General features: G+C 36.0%; 1 protein-coding gene across 5 annotated transcripts in view; it reads left to right on the forward strand.

The window, feature by feature from the left end:
* The window catches only part of LOC111320216 (DNA-dependent protein kinase catalytic subunit), a 214034-nt gene that overhangs the window by 12298 nt on the left and 176097 nt on the right, over positions 1-25639 (forward strand). For all 5 annotated transcript variants that reach the window (XR_015992649.1, XM_088736607.1, XM_088736604.1 and 2 more), the window contains 7 exons: positions 9322-9414; positions 10620-10694; positions 13793-13857; positions 14208-14251; positions 15657-15769; positions 20628-20727; positions 25534-25589. Coding sequence is in view for 4 of the 5 variants with exons in the window: in XM_088736607.1 (XP_088592733.1) it covers positions 9322-9414; positions 10620-10694; positions 13793-13857; positions 14208-14251; positions 15657-15769; positions 20628-20727; positions 25534-25589 (546 nt within the window). In the remaining variant the exon portion in view is untranslated. The remainder of the gene's footprint in view (positions 1-9321; positions 9415-10619; positions 10695-13792; positions 13858-14207; positions 14252-15656; positions 15770-20627; positions 20728-25533; positions 25590-25639) is intronic.

The following is a 25639-nucleotide window of genomic DNA, read 5'->3' on the forward strand; positions in this document are numbered from 1 at the left end:
CGTCTCAGTTGAATGAAACCTATGAGAAGATGACTGATGAACTGGAAGTGGAGCATTATCAGAGCAGTGCCGGAAAAGCTGAGCCACAACTGGCTTCTCAGCTAATTTGGAGACTATAGGCAGATTACTAACCGGGCTAAAGTTCTTATATACTAGTTCAAGTCCCAGTTTCTTTAACAACAGTCTAAACAATCAGTCTAAACAGTCTTTAACAACTGTCTGAACTTGTCCCTGTTGAAGGGATAGAGTAATCATTTTAGTTATGACTGGAATTAGTTCACTGCCACACAGCTTCAACAACCATGTTGGTATCGGTTCTAACTGACAACTAGCATTAGAAGAGCCCATAATAATATCAGACACTTCTTCCTCAGAGAGGACATCAAACTTCTCAAACTAGTTCTCAGGTGCAGGAACATTTAGAACTAGTGGAACAACAGTCATTGCATCAATAATCTTTTCTAATTAGGTCAACTTTATGGCAAGAGAACTCTCCAAAATCATCGGTCAACTTGCAGGGATCATCATGGGGAGGGAGCTGATTTTCGTCTGGCTTGTTAGACAAGGATCGTACAACTTGAAACAGTTTTCTTGTATCGCCACCACATTCTTCAATGAGATCGGAGTCATACCTCTGCTTCGCATTCCTCAGAGTCATAGAGTAGTTATTGTAAACCTCCCTATACGCATCCTTATCCTTTTGTGATCTCGATCTCAACATCAGCATGCAAAGTTTACAATTTAAAGTGGAAAACTTAAGTGAAATATTTTCAATGATAAAAAATTAAGCATCTATTTAGAAAAGTTCTCTTAAAATTTTAAGTTGTATAATCAGTAAGGTTAGAAAGGATATAATATCAGATGATATCATTTTAAGTGCATTACATCATATACTTATAATGAATTTTGTGCTATATAAGTATTAAATTATTTATTTATTTATTTATATCTGGGGAGGAAGAACTTTGAGTAAACAAAACAAAAACCTTGGTGATCTTGGTGATCTTTTTGCATGATGTCTTAAAGATCTCTAACTCCCGAAATGTCTTTTGTACATGTGTAGAAGGAAAGTTACTTAATAAACAACCCTATTATAACCAGAAATGACAAGGAAATAAAAATTTCTTCAAGGTCAAGGAAAAGTTAGCAAATTTCAATTGGTTCAATCACTGACAGAGCGTTACTAGCTTCCATTGAACAGCTTTGAATTGGTTTAACAATGTGCATCAATGTTGGGTTGATTCCATTGCAACACTTTGCAACACCCTAATTCCATGATATGATTGACATGAGGAACAGTGCTCTGTTGCTCTGATTGGTGCAAACATGCCCCAGTGCTGTGATTTGACTGGTGTGAAATACGTACCATAATGCAACAATCTGATTGGTATAAGATACATACTCAAATGCGGCAATCTTATTGGTGCAAGATACATATGCCCTAATGCAGCAATGTGGTTTGGTGTGAGATAGAAGATACCTATGATTGACATGAGGGATGGTTCTCTGAAGGTCTGATTGGTGCAAACATGCCCAATTGCTGGGATTTGTTAGGTATGAGATACATACCATAATGCAGTGATCTGATTGGTGTGAGATACATACCCTAATGTGAGCATCTGGTTGGTGCAAGCAACATACCACGTGATACAGTAACAAAGTTTTTTTTATCAATAAAAAACTAAAAAATGTTGGTGCTTTTCAACTAATGCAGCTTCAAAGGATGATGGATTTAGCAATGCACATTTGCAGGTAGCAGTTTGAAACAAAACTCTTTTACATGGGCATGTGGGACTTTCTATCTACAAATTTAATTTAAAGTGTTAATTTAAAGTCCCTTGCTTACAGTTACTACAAAATATACTGGGAACCGATGAAATGACACGCATGATTAGTGCCGGTGGAACTGTAAATGGAGTAAGATTGGCTCATCACATTGACCTATCTTTTTTATTGTATTTTTAGAAACAGACATTGGCAAGGAAAATTTAAGGAAAATTAAAAAAGAGGTTTTTCATAACTTTTTTCTGAGCTCAATAACCTTGGAGTAATTTTGGCAAATGTTAACCCCTTTAAAACTCCCTAGATCTGATTGTTTAAATTCTCTTCTCCACCTGCTACCTACCTCATTGTAAATTATTTAAAAGAATTTGGTTTTGGATCAAGATAACAACTTTTACTGGATACATTATGAGTTTGAGTATTCTTATTACCTGTTCCCTATATGAGGTGATTGGATATTATGGGGCAAAATTACATGATTATCGCTTCTGGGAGTTAAAGGGTTCACAGGCTGTGCACAATGATATGAGAATTTGCTCGAATTCTTGCTTGAAATTATTATGTATTCTCTTTTAGGTTATACTCTGTTTTATTTTGGCTGGTTAATTTTAATTTTGGTTTTTATTATCTGGACACTATTTGGACTTTTCAGCCCAATTGTCATGAGTCTGGATAATCAAGGTTCAACTGTACTGTGAAGAGGTCAAACAATATGGAATGGCTTTCTTAAATAAAGATGCAAAATGTTTTGGTAATTTTTTGGTTATACAAATAACTGCATATAAGCTTATATTACTAATGATTGGACATTGTTTGGTTATGAATCAAGGCTGTAGATATGATTTTAGTCCTTAAGATCTCAAAGACTTGGTTTTGGCAGGGTGTACTGGTTAATGGTTTTTGTTTCTCAAAGATAACCTGTAAAAGTAGAAAAATTAATTTTCAACTTCTCCTTGGGTCTGCTACTAAAAGGCTCTTAAGGCCAGAATACCAACTTTGAAATGAATTTTGTTTTCACAGTTTGTTAAGATAATTTTGAATTATAGTAAATATTTCTAAGGGACTGTTGTATTATGAAACCTGATGATGTGGGATATTATCCACACTACTATGCTCTGATATGCATTGCAATGCTTTACAGAGGACTGTGGTCAGACTGTCTTGAGCAGTTTAAAATTTTCATAAGAAATTTTTTGGGTGCCCCCCCAAAAATTCAAAACTTGAATTTATGGAAACAAGGCCAGACCACATCAGGAAACAATTTGTGTGAAGTGTGTCGGGTGCTTTAATGTCCCCTGCTGACCTGTACAGAGAAGATGCAGGAGATGGGGGCCAACAATTTTGTCCCTACTTGCTAATAATCAGTGGTTAGAAATTTGTAGATGGTAGAGCAAAGGCAGCAGATCCTTCTCAGTTACTTTAAAACTCTGCGTGAACACTCAAATTAATGCACTTCAGTCTGGCTTTCCACAACCTACAGCAACCAGTTGGTTAGTAACATTATTGTTAAGACTTCATCGGATTCATTTTTCATGTGTGCCAAAGAAGATGAAGACCAATTGAAAACCATTAATAATTAAGGGAGCCTTTTTGAGGATTTTGTGGGAAAGCATGCAACGTAAGCCAAAACCCTTGCAGGCAAAATGGACAGGTCATAGAGGCAGCCGTAGACGGCCAGTAACCAGCTTTTATTGAAACCTCTGAAGTTAAATGTGCCCTTATTTTTTGTGTCAGTGAGTGACCGAGGATGGGAATGTGTTTGTTGATATTTTGCGTGCATTACATCATTGATTAACTGAATAGATTGTGCAGAGAAGTCTTAATTACCAGTGTTTAGGGAAATTTTAGCCATGTGAAATGATGCTTTTGATTTGTAGTAGAAGTTTGACAAAAAAACCCCCTCTTTTTTCTCTGCTCAATTTTTGGTCTTGAACTTACACTCAAACTCTTAAGGAAGGCTTGCAAAAACACAATTTACACATTTTGTCTGTATTACTTTTGCTCAGTAATGGAAAGGAAGATAGCTAACAGGATATACACTGCAGATTATAGGGGAAAATATGGTGTTAATTATTAGTTGAATTAAAAACCCTGTTAACCAAAAACGTAGAACTTGCAAAGTGTTACTGAATGTATACAGTTTCACCGTTATATTTTTGTTAGATTCTTTGCTTTCAGGGTACTGCTAGTATGTTTAAAAATGGTCTTTTCTCTTTTTTGTAAAATTTAGGTTTGAAAAGATTATATTCATTTTCAGTAAGATAGTAGTACTGCTTTTTCAATGGACAGCTCCAGGAGACAAAAGGAAGTTCCTGCAAGACTTGTAAAAACCTAAAACAACTACTTGGAAATGGCTCTGAGAGTATAGCGATGGTACTGCTTGTACGGCAAATAAAGTGAAAGACAAGTGTAACATTTTAATCGCTTCTTTGTCTCTTGTACAGAAGAATTAAGGTTGACCCATCAAACAAGTGTGCAATCATTTTTTAAATGGCTGCCTCAATTTGATTGTCCACAAAAATTTAAACTACAAAAGAATCACTGTATCAAAGGTTCATAAGGGACTTGAAGACTTAAAATCAAAGAAAGCTACAGGTGTTGATGGTATTCCATCTTATCTACTCAAAGACGGAGCAGATTCCCTGGCTTCTCCATTGTCCATTATTTTTGTTTTAACTATATTCAACAAAACTTTATCCCTGCGGAATGGAAAAAAGTAAAGGTCAGCCCTCTGCACCAATCAAGAACAAAGGATGACCCAAGAAACTACTGCTCCTTAATTATCTGTATTACCAGTGGTATCTAACATCCTTGAATGTTTGATCCACAAGCACCTTGCAAGTTATTTTGATGAACATAACCTGCTCTGTAAATCACAATCTGGTTTTAGAAGAATGCACTCAACTGAGACGGCTGTAGCCTGTTTCGCTGATGAGCTTCTCATGAATATGGATAAGGGCATATAGTCACTGGTTCTGTGTTTATCAACCTGGCAAAGGCTTTCAACACAGTTGACCATGACATTTTGCTTCGCAAATTGGAATATTATGGTGTATGTGATGAAAGCCTTCCATGATTTAAGAACTACTTCTTGGGAGGAAAGCAGTTTGTGCATATTGATTCTCAGTTGTCGAGGAGCTTGCCATAGCTTCTAGAGTGCTTCAAGGGTCCCTCCTCAGACCCTTCAGTGATCTACATTAATGACCCTCTACATTGTGACAAATACTGTTCTGTAAATATGTACGCTGACAACACAGTTTTGTATCTTGCTGGTCCAACTGTACACAGTTTGGTTTTCTACATTAACCAGGATCTTCAGTGTTTATCTAAATGGCTAGAAGAAAATAATCTTATTCTTAATGTTTCAAAAACTAATGTGTACTATTTACATCTCAGAGGCATAAGGAACACAAATGTAATCTTAATCTAAATCTTCTTGGAAAGTCCTTATCTTGTGAAACTACTTTTAAATACCTAGCTGTGATGTTTGACAACTTTTTGACTTGGAAGGCTCATGTGGACTTAATGTGTGTAAAAAGGTGGCATCAAGAGTTAGTATCCTTGGCCGTGTCAGAAGTTTTGTAACAAAGAGGCAACAACACTGTCTTGTTCACAATGCTTTAATTCTTCCACGATTTGATTACGGGAACATTGCCTGGAGTGCTCTTCGACAGTGAGATATAGATCGACTACAGCATCTACAGAGTAGATCTGCACAAATCATCACATGTTGATCTCACTCATCTGAGGTAATAGAGCAGCTGCACTGGCCAACTCTTTCCAGCAGACATCCTTACCACATGGCAAAACTCGTTTTTCTCTGTCTTCAATCATTAGTCCCCAGTTATTTTCATTATATTTTACTAGATTTTCAACCATTCTCAATAGGCCATTTTACAGTTTTGTACTTAGTTGACAAGCCTTTGATTTGGAGGGAGGCTGAAGGTGACCTTGTCACGATAGAGACCTAGCTGTATCTAGTTAGCATGATAACAAAGGGATTTACATTTGAGAAGCAGCAAGGTTTGTATCATAAGAAGGTCACCCCTAGCCTCATTCCTGTTAAAAGGCTAGGCAACCAAGCACACAACTGTAAAAATTTAATAGACTATTACTCCACAAGGCAAAGTATAAGGCTATCCCTACCAAACATTAAACAGAATTTTGGGAGAAGGACCTTTCTTTTAACTGGCACAAAGATTTTAAACAAACTCCCTGTAAACATTATGAATAGCAAAAACATTCAGACATTCTGCCACCATGCAAACAAGACATTTCTATTTATCTGGAATTTGATGGTTTATTATATTTTAGCTTTAAGAGTGATTTTGCATTGTAATTTTTTAGGCTCGTAATGTAGTTCTTAAACTCTGTTGTATTTTTATGAGGCTCTTTGAATGTGATAGTTCATGCTCTTAATGTAAATGAATTCTTTAAGATACAGGGCTCCTATGGAGACCAACCTTGGAGCTGAATGGGCTACCCTGTGTAAATAAAGTTTACTTGCTTACTTTTTTTAATGAAAGGTTACTATGTAGACAAGTGTTTTTTTTTCATGATTTATGTTTTTTTTCAAACGTCAAGTGTATTGAAAATTTAATATAATTACGCTAACCTCTTGTGCCTCCTGCTTTCCTTGTTTAAGAAGGGCCTCCCACTTACCAGAGGGGTATACTAACTGATTACTTTTAATAATTCTTTTCTTCAATGTTTGAATATGCACATTTCCATCTTTTGTTAACACAACTTTCTGCCCCCCTGGCTTCTCTTATTTAGCCTGTACAAAGAAAAATGGACTTGAAAAAAGTTGTCAAAAGATTAGTTTCTGTCTTATGGTTTTCTTTTTTCATGACATATCCTAGACACAGTGTGAGCTCTGATTGGTCAAAAATCTATTGTATATTTGCCCTGGTCCTGTGAAATGGTGCCACACCCGGCAAATTCCCAGATTTTAATTTGTGAAGGCCTTTGGTCTAGAGGAAACAAAGGGAACACTTTGAATGCCAAAAAACAACCACAAAGATTGTATTTTTCTAACATTATCAAATTTTCGTTTCAAAATGTAGTTGAACAAACTGGTTGCTCCAATTTTATTTTTGCTGCCTGGTTAAAGTGAAAGAACTTTTGAAATTCTAGACTAGTATTCCCAAGAATGCTTGCCAAGAAGGAAAAGTTGGTTTTAATTTAGATATCTACTGAAAATATTGTTTACATATTAAGAACAAAAACCACATGTAAAGTGAATATGCACTCAAAATTTATGGCTTTGTCATTTTGGATTTCTTTCAATAGTTTTTACCATGTTTAGGTGTTTTAAAATTTTAAGGGGGTTTCCATGAAAGCTCTATTTCAAGCTGGTGCAACAGAAACAAAATAATTGGTTGAAGGAAAATAGTGAAGAGAAAGTAAACAAAATAGCTGGATGGTGTTTGAATCAGTGCACACAGCTTGATGTTGTTGTCTTTTGATTTTGCTGCTTTTATTGTGGTGTGGTCTAATGGTGTTAATAAAATTAATTTGAAGTTAAGTTCTCACAATTAAGAAAATTTTTGTCAGTTAAAATTATACAACTGGGCCAGGTTGTTCAAAGCTGGGTTAAGATAACCCAGGATTAACGTGAAATTTGATTTCAGATCTGAAAGCTTTAAGAGAAAGTTCAGTTTAATTATTTTGTGTCTACAATTTGATGATTGGATGCTCTAAAAAGAAGGGGGAAAATTATCCCAGAAAGGTTCTTGAGTAGAGAAATAATGAAACCTGAGTCAAAATTTAACCCTGGGTTAGTGCTAATCAGCCTTCGAACAACTGGACCCTGGCCTTTATTAAGCTAAGAAACCTGTGGAAATTATTAAAATGGCTTACAAGGCTTGCAAACTTTAAAACTCTCCTTACAGATTGCAGTTGCAGTGGTAGGCCAATACTGGCCACAAAAATTGCATCTTCAGCATCAAAATTGATTTATAGACTGAAGTATTCTTCAGTAGCACTTAATAGTTTGTGCCTTCATCTTACAATTATGCATGTATTTCTTGTTATCTGTTTTCTTTCCCATTTCTGCTCAGTATCTCCATACTACTGCTTTTATTCAGCAATTGATTAATTAGTCCTAATGATAATTATGATAATAATTATAATAATGACTTTATTACAGTATTTCCACTGAAAGGTGGCTCTTAATTCATCTGTGAAATTTACATTAATATTGAAAATTATTTAAAAATAATAAAATAATATAAGTGGTAATAATTAAAAGTTGTGGTTATGTACAATGTTAAGAATACTATACTGACGAAAGTTAAATTAATAATCAGGAGTATATACAAATCAAATGAACATTTGCCTTATTTATCAGATGCTTCTAAACTTGAGTTTAGAAATCACTAAGAACTACAGAGTTCCTTGCAGCAGAGCTAGGGTAATGAATTAAAATCCTGTCAGGATTTTGAGCTTGTTTTGAGTGTATATCTAAACATGTCCCATGCATATTTATAGACACTTAAAAGGTGCCTGGGTGCACCTCCAAGCATTGATTTGTGAGCTCTTTGCTCTTCTGGCCAGCAGTTCATTCAGTTTCTGGAGCTTTGATTGGTTCATTGCTCTTATCAATGGGTTTTGTGAGAATCAGTGATTTAATCACAAATTTAGATTAAATTTAGCACTCGCTCTAATAAACTTCACTTATAACTATGTCATTAAAGCCATAAAACCACACTCTCCATTGGTTTATTGGCTAATCATAAAACTGCTTGGAATGTTGGGAGAACTTCCAAAAAGCTTGTTAACCAGCAGCCTCGTGTTTTACAAACGTTTTTGCCTTCTTCCAACATCATGTATTGTTTACTAGCAGGCTTTCTGATAGAATGTGTTTTATTGCCTTAAGAGTCTGCCAACAACTTAAACATGCTGTACAATTATCTGTCTTTTTCAATGTTAACTGGATGATGTCCTTACTGAGTGAGAGGGCCAGATGATGCCAAGTGGTGCAAAATTACCCAATTAGTTGAAGGGACTCCATTGCTTAAAATGACTCCATGTGTAGAAATTACCAATTGGCACAAATGGCCACCCAGCTTGCTTGAGTGACCCTAATAATTTATCAAGAATGATTTTACTGATACATGCATTATGACTCAATGAATACATAATTAACTGACCACCATGCATGTAAGTTATCCATACAGTGACACTAATGACCCGACTGGCTCAAATGAGACAAATTATCCAACTGGTTCCTAATACAAGTTAGAAGCTAGATCATAATTAAACCAAAACATTTTGGTGATAAATGCTTTCAAATTGCAAAGTTTGTGACTACGTTGTAGCTGTTTAAGAAACTGTACAGCTTGAATACCACTGTTTGTGCAATTTTTATAAATCAGGGTACCATTGCATTCTTAGGGTGTATAAGTCTTTACTGCATCATCTTATTAACAACATACCATGGAGTGATATAGTTAAGAAAGTCAATCCTTTGTGCTTACTGGCTTAGGTTATGTCTTGCACATGTTTTTAACACTAAACTTTCTTTTCACATTTTAGTTTCAAGATGCGAAGATAGAGCTTTTGAAGTTCCTTCAATCATATGTGATGAAGATGGGAAAGAAAATTAATCCTTATGTTGTGGAAATTAAGGTAAAAATGAATAATCTAGAAGGGAACAGAGGCATGTGGAAGGTACAATGTAGATACTGCTACCATGCAGGTAGACCCAAACATAGCAACCAAGAGGGTAGTGATGAAGTGCAGGGCCCCACTGAAAACCGCCAAGGCAAGTGGGCTCCCTGGATAAATGTCATTATTATTATTATTATTTATGAATATTAAATTAAATGTAAGAACTCAATCCTCAGCAGGACTGTTTTCATTTTAATGAGGCACAATGACAATGGCCAAAGCGGAAAGCCATTTTTGTCACATCTGTATACATAATTATACAGAAAAGCAAGCCATACAAACTGTTGATAGTTCAGCATAGCTGTGATTTATTACTCCTTATTTTTGACTTCATTGCATAAAGAATTTACTTTGTCAAACCTTGGTTATGGTTACCTCAATCTGGACTTGGTCCTCTGGTCCCATTTTTTATGAGTATAAACAAAAGTTATTTTCTTTTGATATTAATTAGTCACACTTGTAATCTGTAACAACTTTTTTCCATCAAACAAAGCACTTGAAACTGACCTGTTGGAACTGAATTTGTTCCACTCTCCAAACTGTTTAATGTAGCTTCAAGAATTCGTGATGCGCACATGCCATAATCGCAGCTTGAAATAAACTGATGCTGGCAAATGATTAAAGAGATGGAAAAAATTGTACAATGAATGTAGAGCCGCCTAGATTTTAGAAGCAAATTTCAGTGCCTTGTGATACCAAGATGGTTTTTTTAAACCATATCTGTTTAAGTGCTGAAGCTTTGTTTTAAAAGTATTTCACCTGCAGGAGTAAAAGCAAAAATTGATTTTTGGAACAAAATTTAGTTGAGAATGGGTGCTTTTCATTAGGTATCCTTGTACAAAAATAAAGTAAAGCAAACAAAGTGATGAATATGGCGAACAATGATTGAGCTGTTTTATATAACACTTTTTGAATCATCACTTGAAAGCAGGGATCAAGGGGTCTGTCATATTTATTTCATGTAGACAGCTGGGTGGTTTGTCCATTGTTAAGATAAAGTCAGAAAAAAACAGTAGGCCTGTAAACTTACTGATGGGGATAAATGTTTTTTACTCAAATTTAGATAGATCGAGTTATCATTTCAGGATAATGACACAAAACTACACAATTTTTTGATATTAATTTTATAAACATAATTTGCCATGTATTTACATCTTTTGCAGGATATTTGTCTGAAAATTTTTTCCCAAGATCACAGTAATAAAGCTAAAGCAGAGACACTTCCTCTTATGGCAGAGGTACTGTACAACCCATGGCATAACAACAACTACTGTGTAACAATGACTCAATGATATTAATTACTGCAACAATTTTTTTTCTTATTATTACGGGTGGGGTACTGCTATAATGATGGTAGTAATGACAGTGATTGTTAGGCATGATTTTCTAAATTAAGGTAATTATACTGCTGTAAATGTTAGGTATTAAGAGAGAACTATATACTTTAGTAGAGTTTGCTATATTTTTTATTTTTATCACCAAAATCATAAAGAACATTCAGTACTTTGATGCTCGAGATTTGGGAGAGTAGCATATTAACAATTCTGAGAATTCCCTTCAAATATGCTGGAAATTTGAGTTTTATGGAAATTGGTTGCCTCTGACTGTTGTTATTTCTGAAACAGACATTTCGGCTAATGCTTAAGACTTCATCAGTGATGTGAAAAAACTCATGACATCTCCTGACTACACTTTTCCCATTTTTAAACATGCTGGAAATTTGACCTTGAATACTGCCATTTTTGAGTTACATGTATCTTTTTGTGAAAAAATTGAATAAAAAGTAAAACATAGTTGTGGAAAACATTGGGTCTTGTACCACTCACATTGCTAGGGTGTGTTGCTCTTACCAATCAAATTTATAACTTGGGTATTCTGCTCACAACAATCAGATCAGTTAGAGTTTGTAGTTTGGACTAATTAGAATACAGCATAAGTCTTTGATGCTTGCACCTTCCATGCTGGGGAATCAAGGGGGTTTGTAAATGTAGTAGAAAAGAATAGCTGCCCATATTTGAAGGAAACCTTACTGTGTTAAATCAGGAAGCTGCACACTTGCTGTCTGATTCAGCAACAGTACTACCACAGTATGACTGGTAGAGTTGTGTTTTTCTCACACAACAAATGGTTAATTTTGCCTTTTTGGTTTCTAATTTGGCACAGATTGAAGAGATCACTAGGTTGTTTTTATTTTCTGCTTTGACTAGTATCTGCTGAACTTAACCTTTTCACTTGTTAATTCCTGATAAGCAACTTGCATTTTATTGGTATTCCATAAGCAGAGGACAATGTCTAGATAGACATGCAAAAACCAATTTAAGAGTTTATGCTTTCATGCCTATGAGAAAAGCTCTAAAATGTGATATTCCTTTTATCTTAACTCATTTATGTTTGCCTATTTGGAAAACAGAGACTGGTTGGAATGTTTTGAGTTATTCCTTCTTCTATTTTTAAACAAAAATGAAAATGGTAGTTAGAAACAAATTGTACCACCCCAAAACCCACCCATCCTAAAAAATAACTCTTGCACACATGAAATGTTTATCTCTGAACAACGTGGCCATACATGTCCAAGTGATGATAAACACAGTGATAATTTCTCAGTGAAATAAATTATTTCATTTGAATATTTCAATTTGAACTTCTTGGTACTCTATAGCCTCTCTTTCACATCTCTATCAGGAATTGCTTTCACTCTGAGTGTCAGGAAAAAGAAGGAAACTTATTACCCATATACATCTTTGAAAAAGGCAAATTACTTCTTAAAAAAGTGGGGTGAGACCAAGCCAACATGCAAGGTCGCGAATTTAACGGCATGAAAAAAGATATTTCTGGTGCTTGGTCTAGACTGAAATTTAGAAGAGTAAGTGAAGGAGACACATAGAACATGAAAATGAAAAAAAAATGATGTACGAAAATTATTTAGATCTCAGGGGCACTTTAAGCTCTGAACATTTTCAGAGGAGCCCAGGAAATCAGACAAAACTGGAGAAGGACTATTGTTAGCAGTGATACATGTACATTTTACTCTGAATTTACTCTATCCAAATATTGTTGTCAAAAAGTGAGTGCAGTGATACCATTGACTTGCATTTAGTGTATGCTAGTTTTGGTGCATTTAGTTTATGCTAGATGTCAATTGTAATTCAAAGTTGGTGTATTACAAAACACAAAACAATACTTTAATATACATGCAGTAGCCATAGATGCTGGCGGAGAAAGCCATACTTGCAGATAAGCTGCACGCCAAGTTTGGTAACTTAATATAATGGAAAAGAAATGAAAAAATTGAAAGAAATCACAAGTGGAATTTTGAGAATGTTGCTTTATATTGGTAATGCTTCACTGAATGTTTACCTGCGTTACTATATAACTCTGAAAAGGAATACTTTGAATCCTTACCCATAGTTTTAGCTGTATAAATGTCATATCTACCAAGAACATAAAATCATGTTTGATCTTACTCTTAGACTAACAATAAAATTAATATTTAACCACTTTTTAATAGCTCAAACATCTAGATATTACCTTCCAAAGGTAAAAATGCTAAGAGTGATTGTGATTTTCCATTTGAAATGATTTTTTGATAAGATTTCATTCCAGTAATAGGATTTCATTCCATACATTTTTATTTCATTCTGGTAATAGTCTACTTGGTACAGAATTAAGTTGTTTGCTGCTGAGAAGAGACATGCCTAAACCTGTTTGACACATGTCGGCCTAGTGTTGCAATTATTTGGAATTTAACTCATAACAGTCATGATTCCTCAGAAAAAAAAGTTATTGAACAAATTTTTTAGACGTTGTTAAATTTTCCCTTCTGATGTCTGTTTCAAAAAATAAAACTACATCTTAACCCTTTCACTCCCAAGATTCAATAATTTATTCTCCTTATACTAGTTGTCTGTCATACAATTTTTATAATGTTATTTTGGGGAATTTGGTATTGGATAAACTAATATTTTAATACTTAATTCTCATCACTTGTCTACTTGATATTGTATTGATACTGTAAGGAGAAATTGTCTTGATCACCTATGGGAGTTAAAGGTTTAAAGAGTACATCTTGCGTATCCATTGCATATCCTTGAACACGGGTGAATTAGGGATGGATAAGATTGATAAGAGATCACCATGACAATGACTCTTTTTAGACCCTCACCTTTCCCAGCTGTATTGTTGGTTTTGTAAAGGGTTTGATGAAATTTAAAGCCGGAATCCTTCCTTTTTTCTTTCTTTTTTTTTTTAGGGGGGAGGAGGGGGTGAAATTTAGGCAATTTTGTAGTTAGTAAAAATTATATAATTTTGTGTTGATGACAGTTAATTCACTCAACAGATTTTAGATGTTAAACTAGAGTCCTCTGTTGTGGAAAAGCTGGATGTTCCTAAGATTTTTGATAAGTATCCTTTGAGGAATTTTTTAAATCTAGTTTGATCCAACTGTCAAGCAGAAACGGGGATGGGCCTGTTGGTCTTTGTAAGCTAGTTTAATCTTTTCTAAAAAATCAATTGTTGAAGATATTGAGATTCCCAACTGAGCTTGCCTACATGTTGGTGTAAGGTTTAAAACAGTCAACTACATTAAAATTTAATAACTTTGAATAGCCAACTAACTGATCACCATTGTAGAATGTATGATCATAAATATTAAATTAAATTTACCATAGAGTTGTGTCCTAGCATGTAAAATTAATTAATTCCTTGTCAATAAATGGAAAAAAACAGTATGGGATGGCTTTAACTAAGACAAGATATTTTGGAGCTTGTATTCAACCAGTGAAACACTCATCTACCGGTAAACTAACTCTAGATCTTGTGCTAAAGTGATATAATGCAAAATTATTTTTATTGCTACATGAGCTTTTCCCTTCTTAATTGTGTTTGTGATTGGTAACCCATCCACAAAAGATAGGAGGGACTTGTTTTTCTCTACTGATACAATTAGAAGGGGTGATAAAATTCTACTTGTAACAGAGCAGACAATTACCCTGCCTTTAGATGGGATCTGCAACAACCTAAACACCCTATACTAGGCTGAGGCTTTTACAGTAAACACAGGAGAAACATGTATAAGACCTAAAGTAGGTGAAAACGTGGTTGAATTGAGATATGTATGCTATTTGCTGGTTTTAAAATGAACTGTACAAACACCTATTTGAGCTCAGTAAGCCTGAAAGAGGAGGATGTTATAAGCATGAAAGGAAAGGGGTGTATCAAACATGGTGGATGTTACTGGAATGTAGTTAGGAACATCATTCTTAACATCTCAAACAAATTACAATACTAGAAAAAAGTTCTGAGTTCTGTGAATTCAAATTTTCTTATAGACAATTGAAAATTAAGGCATATAGAAAAAGATGGAAATACCTAAATTTTCTAGTTTGTCAAATCTCTTCAATTTTTTATGATTAACAGCCATGTTAGTGTAATCTTTTTTATTTTGTGTACTTAGTAATATCCAGAAAGTATCTTACATGTAAGAGCAACAAAATTTTAGAAGCTTCCTTTGAAAAAGCTGGGGTGGGAGGAGAGTCAGTATTTCACACAGGTGTGACAAACTGAAAGGAAAACCAACCATTGATTGGGTTTTGTTTGACCCACTCGTGAAAGGCAAGGAGGAAATAAGCAAGCAGATTTAGAATTCCTTCTAGGATTTTGTTATCTTTTTCTTTCTTTTTACTGGGTCAGTTCAAGTCGTGTGTGTGTGCTTTACTGAAACAATTTTATATCCTCTGAACAAGAGCAAGGATGTGGTGTACATACACCATAAACATCAGTATTGTTAGGGCAGCTGGCTGGGTATGCTCAAAGAGCATCTTGTTATTATGGTCTCATGGTCACAGGCTACTTAGTTTTCTAATTTTGTGTGTTACGAAACTTCCCTAGGTATGGAGCCATGCTGATTTTCTACTTTTGAGTTACTGCTAGTGCTGTTCTCAACTTAGTGACATAAAATCTTATTGCTTTCTTGGTGGTTAGTACCTTAGCTCAAGATCACTTGGCTATTGATCCACCATCCCCACAGACTAGTCTGCGCTAAAACTAAGTGTGTAATCTGTAAAGCTAGTTGATTTTGTCACAGTTGCTGGAGAACTTTTCATATATACTCTACATTTAAATTGTAGCTCATTTGTTTGTTATGATTGCTTCAGTCCAGGCAGTGAAATTATCATAGATACTTTTCTTGTTTGTTTTTCCAGTTAAATACTGGCTGTTTTCCTTATTGGGGACCATTGCAAAAGTATTTCCTGAATGCGTGATCAGCCATTCGGATCATCTTGTTAAGCATTATGTCAGTGTCCTGAAGTTAGAGGTATTTTACTGCGTTTCTTTTGTGTTATATTTTTTGTCTTCTTGTTGATATATGTTTGCTCAAAAGTGTTAAACATTAATGGTTTATGTGAAGGTGTAGTCTGATCGTCCGGGTGAGTGTAGTCCTGAGAAGGACTGTTGTCGGTGGTAGTGACTGATGTTTCGACAACCTGTGCGGAAGTCATCATCAGAGTCAAGTGAATGATTGTTGTCAGTAGAATGTTCTTATTCCAGTTCGTGTGAAATGATCGGTTGGTTTTGCCGGGATGTTATTGGCTGTAAGACTCAAGTGACGTAAGTCGGTCGTGATTGGTCTGTTTCGATCTGTCGGTAAAGTTAGGTCGTTCTTTTTCGGTCGTTTGTGATGTTTATGTCGTGAATGAGTCGTTTGTATGGAGCGGGTAGTTGTTGACATCTGTTTAGGGGAGTCTATTCTAAGTTAGTAAATCAGCTTTCCAGAGTCAGTTGTTGAAAATAGTCAGTGCTGTAGGTTAGGCATTGCGCAGAGTCCCAGTCAATGTTGTGGTTAAGTGTCATTTGATGTGAAATCACTGTTCACAAGTATTCCACTTCAATTGGCATTACAATGCACTGAGACTGCAATCCGACAATCTACCGACCCACTACCACTACCGACAGACGACATTATAGACTTGCTAAACATTTGCCTAACGTCTACTTACTTTCAGTACAACGGTAAACACTACAAACAGTTACACGGCACTGCCATGGGGTCTCCAGTTTCTGTTGTTATAGCAGAAATTGTGATGCAGAACATCAAGCAACGCGCCCTTTCGACTTGCCGACAAACGATACTGCTTTGGTTACGTTACGTTGACGACACCTTCACTGCCGTTCGACACGATGAAATTGACACATTCCACTGCCACCTTAATGAACAAAACACTGACATATAGTTTACCAGAGAAGTCGAAGAAAATGGCAAACTTCCTCTTCTAGATTGCCTGGTAAGCCACAACGACAACTCATTACGAACGACAGTTTACAGGATACCGACACACACCGACAGATTACTAGACGAGTCATCCTACAACCCTACATCACACAAAGCTACAACTATCACAACTATAACACGACGCGCACAACTAGTATGCGACTCGACAGACAGCTTATCCGACGAGAACAAATACCTTCACCGTGTTTTTACGAAGAACAACTACAACAATGACTTCATCCGACGAAACACTCACCGACCCACTACCACTACCAAAACAAACGACACCACAACCCCTACGACTACAGCAACCATACCATACATAAAAGGCATGTCTGAAAACATCTCGCGCATCTTACTACCCTTCAATATCCACGTCGCCCACAAACCCATCACCACACTACGTCAGTTACTAACCAACGTTAAAGACAAAGACGAACCGAGGAACAGACAAGGAACGATTTATAAGATCAATTGTTCTGACTGCCAAGCCTCCTACATCGCTGAGACTGGCAGAAACCTCACGACAAGACTGACTGAACACAGACGGGCGACGAGGAAAGGTGATGTCAGCAATCACATTGCTGAACACCATTGACGTACCAACCACAACATTGACTGGGACTGTGCGCAATGCCTAACCTACAGCACTGACTATTTTCAATGACTGACTCTGGAAAGCTGGTTTACTAATTTAGAACAGACTCCCTTAAACAGATGTCAACAACTACCCGCTCCATACAAACGACTCATTCACGACATAAACATCACAAACGACCGAAAAAGAACGACCTAACTTTACCGACAGATCGAAACAGACCAATGACGACCGACTTACGTCACTTGAGTCTTACAGCCAATAACATCACGGCAAAACCAACCGATCATTTCACATGAACTGGAATAAGAACATTCTACTGACAACAATCATTCACTTGACTCTGATGATGACTTCCGCACAGGTTGTCGAAACGTCAGTCACTACCACCGACAACAGTCCTTCTCAGGACTACACTCACCCGGACGATCAGACTACACCTTCACATGTTACCCCCAGGTTCAAACCATTTACTGCATTAATGGTTTATGACATCTTGCACACTCTGATGACTAACACTGAAAACCTTTGACTAAACAGAATGTCACCTTCAATAGAACCTTGGAAATGGTTAATGTTTCCAACACAACATTACATTGCCTTTTTTGCCAAGATCAGTGGCTTTAATTATCAGCATGCTAGACTTTATGTTGAAAACTTTGTGTTCTGTGGTAGGAGACTTACCTCTCACAGAACCTCCTTTCCACCAAAAGGTAGAAATGGACTCCTTGGATTGTCATAGAAACCTGATGAGTTGTTTGGAAGGGTGCTAGCTTGAATTTTAATGGCTAAAGATGTTGTCTCTCTCAATATCAGTGTTTTTCTGCATCACGGCTTGGCAAATTCTAATTATTTTGTCATTGAAACCACCTTAGTTTTTGCATATCTTGGAAAATGATATTTTCAGCCCTTAACTTGGCTCAAAGGCCATTTTGTATGGTGCATGGGGAGGACTTCATATGATACACATTCCTGAGCTGATCACTTCAGGATATGTTTTGACTTTGCACTGTCAGATAAATCTTTTGTAAGTGCGATGCACATTATTGGTTTGTCAACTTGGAGTTTCTATCCATTTGACAGCTATTTTCCATTGGCACCATGGGTCTCAATAAACATGTTATGGTGAATGGACGACAATTCCAGGTCTTCCAGGCTAAACTTGTAGAGTAGAAGAGCATGAAAAAAAGATAAAATTTTGTGGGGTAAGCAACCTTTGTGTACAGTAGACCAACAAGTTACAGATCTATATGTTCACAAATGGTTGCTGACAATATAAAAAATGAGCAGTGAAGACTTCATATGGCTACTGCTGTAGCGTCCTGCATACTTATGGGTACCTTGTTCCGCAAGACAAAGATGATTCGAGAATATAGTGGCTAATTGACACTCAACCAATAATTAAATGGTAGCAAGTACCCATATTAATAATAGTAATAAAAATAATAGTACTAATGATGGTAATATGATACCTTGTGGAGGCTACAGTAGCTCAAGAACCTCATCATTCCTCTATTGATCCATCCTCTAAGCCCCAACAATTATTAAACTAGGCTTCTTTTCAAATTTGATTTTAATTTTACCTGTTAATTATAAGTTATTTTTCTATTCATTGCAATTCCATTTTTGTGAGACTTGTTTCACAAAAACAAGACATTCTGCAACATAGGATGTTGTGCCATTCCCCTGTTGCATCATTTCATTGAAAATGGTCACCCTGTTAAACTCAAGGTATCATATTCCAGACCTTGCTTGCATTGCAAATTCAGTGGCTCTTTTGAGCACATGTCATTGATTAAAATGGTATAATTCTCTTTTCCAATAAGTACAATTTCATTCAAAGCCACAATGTGTAGATCAAACCTATTTAGATATTTCAGCAAGGAAAAGTCTTTTCTCAGTTACATGGCGGTGATGCCACTCTGAAGTTATTTTGAGATGGTTATATATCCTTTATGGTGTCAGGCTAAGAACTGAAAAAAAAAAAAAAAAATTGGCAGTCTAAGACTGCATGTGGCTACTGGTACAACACAATTTTTGTAGCTTGTAAAGAACTAGAGGTTGTATAATGGTGCTAGAAAGGAGTGTTGCAGAATACTTGTCTCCAAGTGAAAAAATATTCTCCGCCAAGTTTTAAGATATTTCTGCATGGAAAACTTCTGGTTTGAATCATGCACAATCCTGGAATGATTGTGTGATGTTTATCACTTTCTGCTGTCTTCTTTATTGTCATGGAAAGAACTGAAAACAGAAGGTGTAAATAGCTAAAATCCAGAAATCACAAAATGAGTCTGTGTATCAAGTGCAAATGTCAAACTACAAAGAAACTCGAAAAAAAAACGAACAAACAAACAAACAAAACAAAACAATAAGTAGCACCTGGAAACATCAGGTCAAAACTAGGTCAAGATTGGGATTCTATCGTTACATGGCACGGTTTACTGTAATTAATTTTGTGAAACAAAACAAAATGAAAGTCTGTAATTTGCCAAATAGAAATCTTTTAATGACTTGTGAAGTTGAGTAAAACTTGGCAGACTTCATTGCGGGCTAAGAAGTCGTACAGATTCTATTGTACGGATTCTATTGTTACACTCACTCAATGGGACAACATTATGGCTTTGCCTCTCTAGTAGGCATGCAGTGTAGCCATTATAGCAAGTATTTACTGGGAACAAATTCTATGTCTATTGAAAAAATGAGGATGAAACATTTACCATAAAAGAGTTAAGAGTCCTCCTTGTTCCACACCAAGCCCATAACAACATATCACAATAATTGTTATTCTCTGTTTGGCTATTGAACAACTTTATTTTTCTTTCTGTATCTGTGTACTTTCAGAACCTTATCCCCATGCAAGTAAGGAATTTGCGAGATACTACATTTTCTTGTTGCACTGCCTGTGAATAGTTGTGGGTGTTGTCAAAGCCAGCTGCTTTATTTTTTTTATTAATTTTTACATTGAATAAAGGTACATATGTTACAAACCAAAAAATTTACATAGCTTATAGCTTATACTCTTTTAGGTTCTGCTCACCTGTGAAACTTTTCTAATAATTAATGCAGAGTTGGTTTCCAAATACAACTGATTTCTACACATTAGCAAGTATCCCATGCTTGCTTACTTGACTTTCTATTCCTTTCCTATCAAGTGATCGATAAAAATTAATTTTAACTTTTATTCCTCAGATTTGACCCTGACTTTGTGCAATAACGGATACAGGGCATTTAAACCTGAGATGAATAAAAATTAATACGAGAGATATTTGAGAAAGTCTCTTTGAGTTGAATCAATCATGTTTGCAGATGACAAGAAAAACAAAAAAGCCAGATATGCTCATCATAGCAGGATGCCTTAGAGGCCTGACATCCTATCTTACAAACTTCACACAATCTGTTTCTGAAGGTAAGTCTGGAGACATTTCATTGTTTTGCATAACTCCTTTTTTGCTTTATTACCTGCTTATGACTTCAAGGGTTGCAGTGGGTGGAGTTGTGTTTTTAGAAATGTTTTTCTACTGCATTCAATTAGACACCTCAATTTTGGTGAAGAGTAAAAATGTCGCTAGCTAAAAGTGTCAAATGCAAGGCAGTGGATAAGACTTCTTGTGCATACAGCCAGGCTCCTATTATAGTTTTACCTAAGGACCCTTCTTTTCACCCTTCTTCATTCAAAGTATAGTTTTAAATGCAGACAGATAGCAAATGATCACAGCTTTGATCACACCTTAAGGTGGCTCGTACTGGTTTTCGTCTTTTTGATGGTTTGTAACTTTGAAAGAATACAACAGAAAGACTGACCAAGGCCAGTTGAACACTTTTACGGGGTTGAATTATATAATCATTGGTTATCCAAAAATAGGTGTCATTTCATCACTAGCAGTTTCCATGGCAATGCTTTCATAGGCTTATTCAGACGCATTTTTTAGCTTGTGGCTTAAAGAATTCGAAAACTAACCTGGTGACCCCATGATTTTTTTCAGTGATTGCTTTTGGCACTAGAAAAGGAAAATGCATAACGATTTTTAAAATATTATAAGGAGCGGAATTTCAGAAAATCTAGTAAAAGGCAATTTTCAGACATCGTAAATTTCCTTCCGTAGAATTTTCTAGTTTTTTTTCTGATGATTCCTTTTGACGTTATTATCATATTGGAACAATAAAAAGAAGGGGTCACCGGACTTGTTTTCATGCAATAGCTTTCGTGAGTTTAACACTTTCCACGTGCATTCTCGCACATTTAAAAATCTGGATTCTATAAGATCGACATTTGCTCATGATCTGTTATAGCTACTGCTGACAATTGCGTGTGCTCGTGCACGCGCCTACGATCTGATGTTTACCGACGTTTACTGTTAATTAAGAAAATCATTAAACAGCTGTCAAAGATAGCCTCCCGGGCTCATCTTAAAAATCCTACACACGACTTCTGGCTACATCATATTATTTTCCTTTAAGTTTCAAAGTCTTCTTCCACTTCAGGTATATTATCCTTCACTTGAGTTCTTCTTTTTTTGCCGTCGCAAGATTTCATATCTGTTGAATATTTCTTATAAATGTGAAGTGAAGCAACCTTTACTTCTCCAAAAATCGTCTTCTTTATCTTAGTTTCTATCTCCTGCATTCACAGTGGCCGCTCAACACATCAAATACAAGCTCTTAGGTAAACTTCTCACAAAAGTAGAAAAAATTCCACGCGCTGCCATCTTTGTTTTGAATTTTCATCTTTTGATCTCGCGCTTCTTTCGCACGTTTCTCTCGCGCGCGTCACGCAAGAGTGACCTGTTCCCCGCGCGAGGAAACTGGTACCATCCTCGTGCGGGGAACAGGTCACTCTTGTGTGACGTGCACGAGAGAAACGTGTGAAAGAAGCGCGAGATCAAAAGATGAAAATTCAAAACAAAGATGGTAGCGCGTGGAATTTTTTCTACTTTTGTGAGAAGTTTACCTAAGAGCTTGTATTTGATGTGTTTAGCAGCCGCTGTGAATGCAGGAGATAGAAACTAAGGTAAAGAAGACGATTTTTGGAGAAGTAAAGGTTGCTTCACTTCATATCTAAAAGAAATATTCAACCGATTTGAAAGCTTGTGACGGCGAAAAAAGAAGAACTCAAGTGAAGGATAATCTACCTGAAGTGAAAGAAGACTTTGAAACTTAAAGGAAAATAATATGATGTAGCCAGAAGTCGTGTGTAGGACTTTTAAGATGTGCCTGGGAGGCTGTCTTTGACAGCTGTTTAATGATTTTCTTAGCTGTAAAGGCGAATTTACCTATGTAAACATCAGAGCGTAGGCGCTTGCACGATCACACACAATTTTCAGCGGTAGCCATAACAGATCATGAGCAAATGTCGATCTTATAGAATCCAGATTTTTAAATGCGCGAGAACGCGCGTGGAAATTGCTAAACTCACGAAAGCTATTGCATGAAAACAAGTCCGGTGACCCCTTCTTTTTATTGTTCCAATATCATAATAACATCGAAAGGAATCATCAGAAAAAAAAAAACTAGAAAATTTTACGGAAGGAAATTTGCAAGATGTGAAAATTGCCTTTTTTCTAGATTTTCTGAAATTCCGCTCCGTATAATTTTTTTAAAATCTTTGTGCAATTTCCTTTTCAAGTGTCAAAAGCAATCACTAAAAAAAAACATGGGGTCACTGGGTTAGTTTTCGAATTATTTAAGCCACATGCTAAAAATGCGTCTGAATAAGCCTATGATAGCATTGCCATGGAAACTGCTAGTGATGAAATGACACCTATTTTTAATTATATAATTCAACCCTGTAAAAGTGTTCAACTGGCCTTGGTCAGTCTTTTTGTTGACTGTATTCTTTCAAAGTTACAAACCATCAAAAAGATGAAAACTGGTACCAGCCACCTTAAATAGAGCTGGTTTGTAGAGCATTCTTTGGTCAAGCCAGGTGTAAAAACCAGTCAGCTCAGGAGTGCTTACAGAGTAAATCTATGTTGGAGCCAACTTTGTAGTTGTTAGTCATTGTTTCAAGGATAGTTAACAGCCATAATAGATCCCAACCTTCGTGCAGCCAGCGAGTGCCCCTAGGAAAACCTTTTCCCAAGAGAAGTTTATCGGGTTGTTCCCCATCTGTCCATTTATTTGTGAAGGCAAAAACCCATTTTCACAATATTCACCAGGTACTTCAGCACATGCCTTTATTGTCAGTTCGGTCAGCTGGTTCTATCCACCATAGAACCTATGCACATATTTGCTCTTTTATCACTAGGGTTCTTAGTGCTATTGGTCTAGAATCCTCCAGCTACTCTCAACATAGTTTTAAGCACAGGGGCACAACTTTTGCTTTTGAAGCCTGTAATGATGGCCTGTTAATACCCAGATAAATGCAGATAAACTCAACGGTTTCTTTAATTTACACCAGCGAGCACGCCATGTTACAGTACCCCAATTCTTAGCACACCAATAACTTTATATAACAGTAACGAAATGTCTAAACACTACAAAGCCCAAATACCATCTGAATTAATTCATTTAGAAAAAATTCTTTTACTCCAAAAGAGAGCCGTTCACCTCATCAATTTTCTGACTTTCAGAATGCATGCAATTCCATATTTTGCCCAATCTAACATTCTGCCAATCTCAATGGTGTACTTCAAACTTTCATCAATCTTAATGTTTGATATAACTGCTAACTCTGCACCTCAAAATATCTGTAATCTATTTACTTCTACACAAGACATACATCAGTATAATACTCACTCATCATCTTCTGGTAACTACTATATTAATCATTCTAAGCTCAATCATCATAAAAACTCTTTTTCCATTGTTGGTGCTAAAATTTGGAACAACATTCCCAAAAGCTATCAAAAACTACCAAAGCACGTGGTCAAAAAGAAAATTCAAGCATTACTCTTTGAAACTCTAGAAACTCTGGACAGTTATGCTGACACTAGCACTCTTATTTCTGAAATAAAAAGGCATCTTAATTACAATTCAATCATAAATTATAATATTTTTCTTCACTTTGTATCACTTTTTTTTCCTCTTTTGACAAAATACTGTATTCAAAATCGACTTTTTTAACGCCTTCAATTAGTAATTCTTGTTTGTTTGTCCTTAACATCGCCCGCCTAGATTAGCTCGCTATTTGCAGGTGGTGTTTATTGTAAGTAATTGATTTGGAAGACCTAATAAACTTGAAACTTGAAAACTTGAAAGGCTCAAGGTGACTGATGTAGTGGCTGTTAATATATCTTGAAATGTCTGATAAACAAAAAGAGGTGGCAGCTGCTTGAATGGGTAACGTTATTTCTGATATTGTTTAGTCATCATTACCCATTGAATTATTATTATCTCGCATTTTAAGTCATTGTAACTTTTACATTGATATTGTTTTATCTTCCTCTCAACCGCATACTACTACGTTTACATTGATATTGTTTAATCTTCCTTGCAACCACATACCACTATGTTTGGGGCTTGGGCATTTTAATTTATGTATCTCTAGTGCCAGTGTCAAGAAACTGTGTTTCCCAAACATAGTAGCATGTGTTTGACATTAATAGTAATGGTACAATGATCACCCACAGTGATGATTGGTAATTACCCTAGAAAGCACCCTCCCTGACCAGTAATTCTTAATTGTTTCAGTGTACCGGGTCTCAGATGGCTCTAATTTAATTTATGTATCTCTAGTGCCAGTGTCAAGAAACTGTGTTTCCCAAACATAGTAGCATGTGTTTGACATTAATAGTAATGGTACAATGATCACCCACACTGATGATTGGTAATTACCCTAGAAAGCACCCTCCCTGACCAGTAATTCTTAATTGTTTCAGTGTACCGGGTCTCAGATGGCTCTAATTGCTCAGCCAGTTTTGAGCAAGTCAGCACTTTCCCGCCCACACCACCCATACTGTTTTAGTTAATTTGTCTCTAGTACCAGCATCAATAAGCTGTGTTGCCCAAACATAGTAGTCTGAATTCGATATTAATAGTAATTAGCACATCTTATTTGCTTGAACAAGTGCCCATGCTCTAATATGCATCCTGGGACACTACTGAACAGTGAACAATGGTTCCCATTTTTGGTCTACATTTGATGTTGTATTCTTCCTGGAAAGGACCAATGATTACTATCTGAACTATCCTATTCGCCCCTTAATGAAACTCATATCAAAATAACAAGATTTGTAAGAATGAATTTAATGCTTAATTTCTGCTTTGCTGTAAGGTTCCAAGTTTGCCAAAGATATTTACACCTATGGAAGAATGGCTATCAATCCACAAGTATGTCCTTGGGAATCTTATTTTTAAATAGTGGTTAATGAACAGTGTAT

Source organism: Stylophora pistillata, chromosome 10, assembly GCF_964205215.1.
Source record: "Stylophora pistillata chromosome 10, jaStyPist1.2, whole genome shotgun sequence".
Classification (NCBI taxonomy): Eukaryota; Metazoa; Cnidaria; class Anthozoa; order Scleractinia; family Pocilloporidae; genus Stylophora; species Stylophora pistillata.